The sequence below is a fragment of the Triturus cristatus genome, chromosome 4_1 (genome assembly GCF_964204655.1).
Source record: "Triturus cristatus chromosome 4_1, aTriCri1.1, whole genome shotgun sequence".
Lineage (NCBI taxonomy): Eukaryota > Metazoa > Chordata > Amphibia > Caudata > Salamandridae > Triturus > Triturus cristatus.
The window spans coordinates 1,257,036,183-1,257,047,204 of NC_140585.1; the positions used below are offsets into that span (position 1 = coordinate 1,257,036,183).

Consider the following 11,022-nt stretch of genomic DNA (forward strand, 5'->3'; position numbering starts at 1 on the left):
AGGGCACTACATAAACCAGTTTATTTTATTTGTTTTTCCACACATTGGAATGTGTTTTGAGTCCCCGAACTCAGAAGCACGAATCCATCAGAGAGACGGGATTCCTGCATTATTCGTGGGGGCAGAGACACACATTTAATAGGAAATGGTAAACAGTCATCTGTGCTGAAAGCTGGAAACGTCCTTTTCTCGGAGCGGTGTCTGTGGTTATATACTGTACTGGGTGACGAGAACCCTTCCCTGATCCAGGTTTATATATGTAGAGAAAGGAATGTTGTGTACATCGAGAGGCCCGCAGCCAAGTGCGCGCCCAGTGTCACTGCAGTGTGCAGCACGTAGAACCCAAACAGAGCAGACACACATGTCTACATACCAAATATAGGCAGACAGAGTCCAGTCGAAGGCTAAAAGAGCCGACACACACTGGGACTTTTTACAGGATAAACCACTAACCCTTATGATTAATTAATAAAGAGTGTTTAACTTACATCTGTAAAAGCGCTGCCTTCGCATTCCGGCGAGTTACTAGGGGAGGGAGATATATATATATATATATATATATAGTTGCGCACAGTGAAACACTGAAGTAATAAGGCAAAACCCAGAAGGCGCAGAATCCCCCACACAGCGAGCTATACATTTCACACAGTGTCCAGGAAGGGGGTGATGGTTAACCCGTTTGTTTAATAGCAGTGAGAAGGAGGTAGCCGTGCGTGAAATCAAGGAACACACATTACCATTACGAATGTATGTTGGGGGCGAGCCTACACAAGAGAAACGGGTACATCGGATACGTAGTAACATATTTCTAAGAGCAGAAATATTGTTGGCTATTTCGCACTCTGACCTACAGCTGAGGTGTTTGGGCGACCGAAGCTCGTAAAATGGAAGCCACTTGAGGAGGTAGGGGTCACAAACAAGCGAGCGAGGCAGCCATTGTGAGGTGGGGTCCGCAGAGCCTCGGGGCTGTGCCTGGCACAGAGCACGGCCCCCAAGGCTGTGTGCCAGCCGTGCCCTCCGACAACATCAAAGCCGAAGACCCGCCGTGGGATGACCATGTCAAGGGAGTGGACGTGGTCAGGAGAGGGTTAAAGAAGGCCTGTGCCATTGCTCTGATGGGATGCGCTGCGTGGATGGAAAATATTTGCCTTTATAGTAAAAAAATGTTTTACCACAAATTCTTTTTCCCTGAATAAACCTACATAAACAAGTACATAAAAATGCACACAATGGCGTGTTATTTCTCAGATAGTTTTCAAAGGTGTGCTTACAATGAAAATATAACATCTAAAAATATATAAAACATTTACTGTGTGAAATGTACACATTCAAGGTGCCTGCCCTGGCTGATGTAGCAGCCACCGGTGCAAAGCAAGGTTTGCAGGGGGCGCAGCACGCCCGATCCCACCCCCACACAGATACACAACCACTTGCGGTTCGTTTGTTTTCTGTCGGCCAAAAGCTGCCTCTGCTCCTGCCCTTCCCCTGCCTGCCTGCGTGCTCTGTTGCAAGGAGTGTGGGTGTTGCCGTCGCCTTTAAAGGCTGCCGGGTGCTGTGTGTTTTTGTGCTGTGCGCCCTGGGAGAAGCCAATGGCTGCCCCCTCTCCTGCCTTCCTATAAAGCCAGGGGGAGACCCAGCAGACAGGAGGAGAAGCAGCTCGGAGGGTGAGCAGGAGACAACCACGCAGGGGGAGGAAGGGGTCGGGGCCACGTGACTCCATGGGCAGATTTATTGGACCCCGGATGCCGGAGGATCACGTGCCCCTGGCAGATTTCTTAATGAACTGGGCCGAGAGGACCTGCCCTCCCCGGCTGGTGCGCATGCGCCGGGGCCCCTGCCACGGTCATGCTGGGGGAAATTAGGTGGCTGGCGTGTGGGAAGTGGACTTTTTAAGAGCTGGAGCAGACCATGCTATGACGAGCTCGGTGCTCCTGCACCCGCACTGGGCAGACCCCACCTTGATGTATGTCTACGAGCCCGGGCCGGATGAGAGGGAGCCGAAGAAAGCCCCAGCCATGGAGGGACTGAGCGCCAACTGCCCCAGCAACCACTGTCGGGACTTCATGGCACACCCCGCCCTGGGCCGCGGCCCCCAGGCTCCGGTCTACACGGACATCCCCGCACCCGAGGCGGCGCGCCAGTGCCCAGCGCCCACCGCCTCCTCCAACGCCACCCTGGGCTACGGCTATGCCCCCTTCGGGGGCAGCTATTACGGCTGCCGCCTGTCGCACTCCCACAACGTGAACTTGCAACAGAAGCCCTGCTCGTACCAGGAGCCCGGAGGCGCCCTGCCCGCCGAGGACCTGCCCTCCCGGGCCAAGGAGTTCGCCTTCTACCCCAGCTTCGCGGGGTCCTACCAGACTGTGCCCGGCTACCTGGACATGTCGGTGGTGCCTGGCATCAGCGGGCACCCGGAGCCCCGGCACGACGCCCTCATCCCCATGGAGGGGTACCAGCACTGGACTCTCTCCAACGGCTGGGACGGCCAGGTGTACTGTCCCAAGGAGCAGAGCCAGGCCGGGCACCTCTGGAAGTCCCCCTTCCCAGGTAGGGCGGCCAGGAACCCTGGCACAGCCTGGCTGTACCCCTGCATGCGAGTGTGCCAGCCACTGCCACTCTCAGCGGGTGTGAGCCTGTCACTGTCTTACTGTCTCCCGATCTCTCTGTCTGTGGGTGTGTGGTTCCCTGTCCCTCACTAACACCATGTCTCCCTCCAGCTAGTGAACGCTCCCATTAACCAGTGGCCCTCAGCGACAGTGCCTCTCTCTAACTGTCTCTATCTGACAGTGTCTCTGTCGTTCTCCATGTACCTGTCTCTCACTCTCTCGCCCTCGTTCTCGCTCCCTGCCCGTGCTGTCATTGTGTCACTGTGTCTCTGCATCTCTCTCTCTTCAGTCTCACTGCCTCTCCGGGTGTCTTTCACTGTCTCGCAGCCTCTCCCCGGTTCAGTGAGCAGCACTCTCTCTGAATGCACGCTACTGTTACTTCCCTATGTTCATTCAACTTCCCTCAAAGAGGGCCAGGTCTCTCCTCTGTGTCTGTGTCACTCTCTGGCTGGCATTACCCTCATACGTTGTGTGTGCATGGCTTCCCCTCTCGCCCTGTGTGCCCAAGGTGTGTTACATCCTAATGTGTCTGCTTCCCTCGCCTGCCTGTCTAATCTAGCTATCTGTGTCTGTCTGTCTATCTGTTTGCCCGTGTGTCGATCTGTCCCTTCCCTCTCTTTGCTGTTGCTGATCGAGCAGGTAAGGGGTCCTCGCAGCCTGTGCCCGCGCGGGTGCCATGCTCCGGGAAATGCTACATATGAAACACTGAATGGTTACAATCTTAATCTTCAACAAGGAGGATTAGGCGTTAAACGATCCTTTGTTCTCCGATAATAGCCCCCCATTCAATGCCCAAGAGCTGTCCCTGCGCCGTCCCAAGCCATGTGCACGGGTTCTGGCGCCCTGGTGCGGGCTGCGAGGCGCCCGGCGCTACCCTGCGACCATAAGAGCAGCATCGAGTGGTATCACCCCCCCCTCCCCCCCCCCCCCCCGGCTTAGGCGTGGGTCTGGAGTGGTGGGCACCATCTGACGGTGCACCGCGATGTGCCTGTGGATCGGGTTGTGTGTCTCCAGTACACCACCCCGTCTGGTGCCAGCTGTTCCGCGTCAGGCACTGCTGTAAGGCCACCCAGACGGGGTCCAGAGCGCCCCTCACCCCAGACACCCCTTAAAGTCCCAAGCTTGTGTTGAACTTGACCATGTGCAGGGCGCAGAGCCCTGCGTCTGATGCTGGCGTGACGGCGCCGAAAGAAGAGCATCCGAGGACGAAAGGACACATCTCGCGAGACATGCGAGGCTGTGCCGAGGTATTTTTTTACTCTCTACATCCTGACACTCGCGAGAGGGGAAGGCATCCTCCCTTTCTCGATAGCTGCAGCACCTCTGCACACAAAGCACAGACGCCCACAGCAGGGCAGTTCAATGGCTCTACTGTCCCAAAAGAACTCTCCATAGATATGAAACAGATGCTCGTTTAGCGCGGTTTTTACGACACATTCACGCCTAGAACGTCCATACAGGTTAAGGAGTGGGGTTAAAGCTCTCTTCATATTTCCCGCGTTAGGGGTAAACTCGGAGCGCCAACAGCACAAACATAAAGGGTCTCTACATGTATGCAAGCGAATGGTCGCCCACATGTACATAAATACACAGACGCTTATGCACATACCATATGTATATATATAACTCATACACACACACACATCGTCAGCGTGCATACACATGTGTACACATTTACCTGCGTGGGTTACTTCAATGTGCCTGTTGTTTTAAAATCACACCCAGATATGTGCGTATACAAAATAAATCACATAAACAAACATACGCTGAATACAAAATACACAATTTTTGAGTTTTGCAGTCGTATGTACTACGGATATGTGACAACCCTCGCCGCACTTAGCAAAGACAATAATTATGTAAATTAATTCAGGCAGAAAACGTGACTGATGGGTGTAGACGCGTGGGTCGGAGTATTACAGGTATGTCTTCCTCGAAGCATTGCGGCGGCCGTGTGCTTGGCAGAGCAGGCCGTCTTTCATGTGGTGCGGCCCTGCTTGTGCCCGGCACCAGTCCGGACCCGGAACTGGTATGTTTACCCCAGCAGGGCTGCAGAAGGGCTGGCGTTACCCCGTGCCTGGTCGGGCTTTCTTCGGATATATTAACCTCCCATAATGCGTGCGTCGGCGGAGGGCAGGTGTTTGGGGTAGAAAATGTCGCATCGTTTCCAGGTCTCAGATGCGTCGGGTCGTGTCCGCCCAGCCTCGCCCCAGGGAGCTGCCTTCCTCATCCTCACGTTCGGCCATTTCTAGGGCTTTTCACGTATGTGCGCATGGAGACCTGTCGAGTCGCCCTTCTGAGGCGTGGGGGCCGTGGGTAGCACCCGTGCAGCCCTCAGAGCAGTGAGATTTCGTTGCTGCCTGACCTGGAGCCCGTGGCCGGGGATAATGTGACTATACATAGAATCTATAGGTTATGGCCGGCGATAGACGGCACCAGTGACGGGCCCGATCCTGGGAACAGGCGAGGGCCGCATTGCGCAAACCCGCGCAGCCACTCACCGGCGAGGGCAGGAAGCGGGCACAGAGGGCAGGTGCCGCACGCTGCTTGGCGTGAGTCCGTGCCACTCTGCGCTGGGTACTGCGGACCACACTCCCCACAGCCGGAAGCGTCTGTGTGCCCACGCACCAGCGTGCCCGGCCTGCGGGGCATGTGCAGGACCCTGGCGTGACTGCGCGGGGCCTCCATAGGTCGCCAGCTTTCCCTCGAGGACCCACGCCTCTATCTGAAGAATGCCTGCTTCACCCAGGCTGCCCTTGGCATAGACAGAAGCAGCGTCGCCGAGGTGCTGTCTGTAAATCTAAAGGCCTTCCTGTGCATTTTAAATATAAAGTCACGCACTACCCCTCCCTATATGTAGTCAATAATAGGGCACCCCCAACCACACATAGCGTGCTATCCGTGTAGAAAAGTGCTTCGGCAAATCACACAGGGTCACTAAGCGCTATCCAAATATTGTCTTACATACAATACAATTTATACCTCTGTGGGGATCAGAATCCAGCTACATGCATAGAAAAAATGGAAGATGTCGCCATCAGTTTTCACCCTCCATCAGTCTAGACCTGCATTGTCTTTTAACCTAGTTTCTGTAGGACGGTGAAGTCAAAATGGAGGGCAGAAGTGCTGCACACCCTATTACTAGACAGAAAGGTAGGCAGGCAGCAGATAGATAGATAGATAGATAGATAGATTGATTGATTAAAAGGAACGAAAGTTTTACATTGCCAAAACGTGGTGTCTAGAAGGACAAGTGTCTTTATTTTTACACAACCATAAGGCGATGCAAAGCAAAGAACAGCATATTTCTTTAGTTTGGGTGGTATGTATGGATCTGTGGAATCTGAAAATTATGTGAAGGGTCCTTTTAAAACACCTGGTCCTTGTTAAATCCGCATGGTATTGATGAAAGTTCAACACAATCTGGTTCCAGTCAGTGTTCATGGTTAGCTGGGCCTTGATCCCGACTGCCTCCCACAATCCCTGCCTTCTCCTGACAGAACACATTTTTATCAAAGCAAACAGTCTCCCCCCCCCTCAAATTCTGCATAATTGCCATCTTCTGTGTACTACACATAACCAAGCACTATAGTATTCCACTTACAGTTTTTACTAAACATTCCTATTTAAGACAAAACCTCTTCTCAAAACAACTAACTAAAAATAAACAATTAACCGTAAAAAAATACCCAATGGTAACTTATGCTATATGAGTTCGTATTGTAATTTCTGGGTATTTTTTACAAATCCGTCAGTATTCAGCCACGTTTATGATGTTAACAGAACCCCCTAATGGCAATGCAAGACCATATTACTTTACATTTATTTCAAGCATGGCCCCTATGCGGTGGATCATAGAACATAAACATGTATGTGTGTGTGTGTGTGTGAATAAATATTTAGATATATATCAATGACGCTTGCCTTTAATCCTATGTGAGATCGCAGAAAGCAAGAGCAGACCCAAATTCGTCTTTAGTGATGTTTATTGTCTAATCACCATGTCGCCATGACGCGTTTCGGCCGGAAGTACCGGCCTTTATCACACACACACACACACACACACACACACACACATATATATATATATATATATATATATAAAAAATATATATATATAGAGAGAGAGAGAGAGAACAAGAGAGAGAAAAATCAAGGTGCAATTTAGCACACTCATACAGATATACATTTACACAGTTAACAATTTTGACTACAGAAGTCGTGGGTATTTATTTCAAGCAAGGTCCTTATGGTGGATTTTAAAGCACACATATAACATATATATATATGATTTCCAAACAGTTTGCTCAACGCCCTACGCCTGCCCCTCGAAGTCGGTGCCAGCTGTGGGGGCAAAGACCACACAAATTCCAAACAATCCTTTTGCACTACAAAAGGAAGCGGCACACCGTTTCTATCCACATGTATTCTTAAAGTGCAAAGAAAATGTTTTGCACATTAAAACTACCTGTAGATACAAACAGTGTGCCGCTTCCTTTTCGAGTGCATAAGGATTGTTTGGGGGGAAAAATATTTGTGTATATATATATATATATATATATATATATATATATATATACACACACACACACACACACACACACACACTAAAAAGAGAGAAAATCAAGATGGTGTAAGTTGGGAAATTTGGAATTTACCACGGAAATATATTTACACAGTTAACAATATGGGCCACAGAAAGGCTTGTCACTTTGGCCCCTTTAACAAATCTACCAGCACTTTCCACAAACGACATCCATACATCTCAGATTGATTGCGTGTGCATACATACTGCCCTGCTCTTCTGACAGGAATTGGACTTTCTGTTTTCGATAATAATTTGAGTGCCTCTTGATTGTATTTACATACAATTTTCTAGAAATTTCCCCATCCGGTGCAGGTTGTCCATCTGCATTTGTGTGAGGCGTTCCTCGTTGATTTTATCGAAAGGTAACAATTCAAGTGTTAAGTGAGGTAAGTTGTGACATTCTCTGCTCCAGTAAAGTAGGCATAGACAGACCGATAGACGCTCTCTTTGTCCGTCTCCTCACAAATGTTGTCTGTCCCGCCCTCTCTCTCTATATGCCACCACAGCCTGCCCTCTTCCCTGTGCTTTGCTGCCCTCCTGTGCGCCTACATCGGTATAATATCTGTAGGTTACTTAAAGGAAGGCGCCCAATGAGGACCGCGTGCTCTCCGTGGCGCAGTTCTGTGCACGAGACGCTTGGGCGCGAGCTCTGGGCTCCTGGGCTCGCGGATTCCTGCAGCAAGTGCCGGGCTCCTTTGCAGAGGTTGGGAGGGAGGTGGGCCACAATCATGGCTCTTGGATTGCAGAGATGCAGGCTACTTTCCAGTCGTGGCCTCCTTCAAAGATTTAGAGGGGGGTCCGATGGCATGAAGGCAAGGATAAACCGGTTATAATGCTTGTAGTGCTGGCTCTGAGCTCAAAACCTCCAGGCGCACCCAGGAATGAAGGGACAAAGAACTAAAGTTATTTGTCTATGATCACAGAATTTGATGCACTTGAACCTGGGGCCCCCCAAACCTTCTGGTTCCCATGTCTGCTATTGAATTTAGTTTTTCTGTATGGTATTATGGATGGGAAGCAATGATTGGGCGAGGAGGGACAGCACAAACGTAGTAAGGGCAGTATTCCAAAAAGGTTGCGCTGGTAAATAAACAACATGACACATCCGTTTCTATAGTAAAGAATAAAGCAAACTATTTTCGCCCCTTGGTGCCATGCCTCAAGCTGAGTGACAGGCCTGTGCATAATTTACAAAATTAGTTTCAGCAAAAATTTGAAAATAAGGGGCATAGATGCAAAATTACGCAAGGGTGCAGGAAAAGCTTTGCCTCGGTTTCTCGGGTGATTTTTCTAGGGGAGGGCTTCCCTCGGACAGAGAAGCCATTAAGGTACCACAGAAGAATCACTCAAGCAGAAAATGCCTCTAAGGAAGACATTTTCAGCTCGAAACGGCCCCCCCGCCCCCTGTCTTAAATGCACACGAAATATCACGTAATAAGAAATAGTCAATATTTAACATTTTGTGTCATGCTAAATTTGGGAATTTCGCAGGATTGAGACGCATAATAAAAAATACATATAAGCCAAGTGGTAGTATGTATTTTTAAACCTTTACACAATGTGATGTGGAGAAAAAATACACTCTCTCCTTTTAAACGTAAAACGTATCAGTATCTGTCAGACGCGTTATTGCACGAGTTCCAATGAAAAAGTGGAATATCAGTTTGCTTCGCGTTTTTTTATTTTTGTAATTGTTGTTCATTGCCCTGGCTGTGATTGTTAGAATGTCTGAGGGACAGATTAAATGAATTACTGGCAAAATAAGCGTATGCTATATTCTGGCAAGTTGACTTGGCGAGTAAACGATTAACGATTGCTTTGCTGCGGACACCCACCGTGATCTCAAGGTCACAGTGCCCATACTTGTAGGGCAGACTCAGCCTTGCATCCTTCCGAGCTCGTAGGTTAAATATCACTAAATTAGGTAATAGTAGCGCCTTCTATTTATGGTGCTTAAAATCAGCAGCGTGAGGCACTACATATTAGGATCTCTGCACAAGCCCACACTGACTCTTACTGGTGAGAAAACAACGCCACCTTTGGTCCTACTCATGCGCAGCGCTTAGAACTCGTCGGAGTGCAGCATGAAGCACTGTATCAAAAAAAAAATATCAGCATTTGCTAAGCAATGGTTCCACAGTCCATTTTCTCATTATTGCTGGGGTGTAAAAGGTTTCCTAACAAGAAGTGGGGTACACTGTGTTTTCTCCACAAGGCGCTGGCAGCGGAATAGCGCCCGGTGCGTGTGCCCTACTAAAGTACACTGTGCTGGGCACGCGCGTGCCCAGCTTAGAGCACATCGCTTGCTCACAGGGCGCTAGCAGCGAAATAGCGCCCGGTGCGCGTGCCACGCTCTAGTACACTGTGGTGGGCACACACGTGCTCAGCTCTAGTACACTGTGCATGCTCACAGGACGCTAGCCGCGGAACAGCGCCCGGTGCGCGTGCCCCGCTGTACTACACTGTGCTGCTCCACAGGGCACGAGCAAGTAGTACACTGTGCTGCTCCCCAGGGCACGCGCGTGCCCCGCTCTAGTATACTGCATGCTCTGCAGGGTACGCGCGTGTAATACACGGTACTGCTCCACAGGGCTCGCGCACGCCCCTCTCAAGTACACTGTGCTTGCTCTCCACAGGGCGCTAGCAGCAGAACAGCGTCCGGCGCGCGCGCCCCGCTCTAGTACACTGTGCTGCTCCACAGGGCACGCGCTCTAGTACACTGTGCTTGCTCCACAGGGCGCTAGCAGCAGAACAGCGCCCGGCGCGCGCGCCCCGCTCCTCGCACGGGTGCAGGTTGGGGGGGCTCTCCCGGGAGGGGGCGGCGGGCCCGGGGGCGCGCTCGCTCGCTCGCTCCAGCCGCTCTGACAGCCCTTGTCTCCTTCCCTCCGCAGACGTGGTGCCCCTGCAGCCCGAGGTGAGCAGCTACCGCCGGGGCCGCAAGAAGCGCGTGCCCTACACCAAGGTGCAGCTGAAGGAGCTGGAGAAGGAGTACGCGGCCAGCAAGTTCATCACCAAAGAGAAGCGCCGGCGCATCTCGGCCGCCACCAGCCTGTCCGAGCGCCAGGTCACCATCTGGTTCCAGAACCGGCGGGTCAAGGAGAAGAAGGTGGTGACCAAGACGAAGAGCCCCCACCTGCACCCCACCTGACAGGCAGGGACCCCGACAGCACCGCCTATTTATCGCCACCGGGCCCTCTGCGCCTCGAACACGGACTAGGCAGAGCAGGAACTATCTTCGAGCAAAAGCGCAGACATCCCGCTGGCTTGTGACCTGTCCCCATCCTCCCCTCCTGTGAACTCTCGGCGACGCCCCTTTTACCCTTGTCACCTATGATCTTGTGCATATTTAAATTACAAACCTTCATAAACACGGACGGCAAGTCAACAGCGCCAGTAATGGCGCGAGAGAAGAAACTGTTTGCTACCTTGTAAATGTACCCGCCACAAAGGAACTTTTCTTTGTTCATGAGGCTCTCGTGGAAAAAAATCACTCGTGCAAAATGTACATACGTCTTATGCATTAAAACATTGATATTAAATCACCTTATTTTTTTGTTGGGTTGGTTGTTTTTTATGTTTATTTTTTCCATCACCGACCAAGGACAAGAGGGTTTTCAATAATTCACTCGGGGAGCGAGTCTTAAAACCAACATTTGTGGATTAAACTGTGGCGTGCTTCAAGGATTCTGTGACGTGTGGAACTGGTGCCAGGACAGGCGCTGGGGATCTGACGAGCGTCCTCCGGTGAACTGTCGGGATTAAAGAGGGCACTTCCGGACTCTGAGCGGCTAGCCCGGGGAGAAAAGGTGTGTTTTCAGAGGACCAATC

At 51.0% G+C, this 11,022-nt stretch overlaps 1 protein-coding gene across 1 annotated transcript; it reads left to right on the forward strand.

The window, feature by feature from the left end:
- Positions 1 to 1,657: 1,657 nt before the first annotated feature.
- Positions 1,658 to 10,753, forward strand: HOXC13 (homeobox C13). Its single transcript, XM_085654715.1, has 2 exons — positions 1,658 to 2,547; positions 10,086 to 10,753. Exons 1-2 carry the CDS (start codon positions 1,914 to 1,916, stop codon positions 10,340 to 10,342), a joined length of 891 nt encoding a protein of 296 aa, XP_085510841.1. The 5' UTR covers positions 1,658 to 1,913; the 3' UTR covers positions 10,343 to 10,753.
- The last annotated feature ends 269 nt before the right edge of the window (positions 10,754 to 11,022 follow it).

Bases quoted from the DNA above. Each gene is read 5' to 3' on its own strand.
- HOXC13 (XM_085654715.1), top strand. From the start codon at position 1,914: ATGACGAGCTCGGTGCTCCTGCACCCGCACTGGGCAGACCCCACCTTG. The intron at 2,548-10,085 runs GTAGGGCGGCCA...TTCCCTCCGCAG, and splicing joins CTGGAAGTCCCCCTTCCCAG to ACGTGGTGCCCCTGCAGCCC.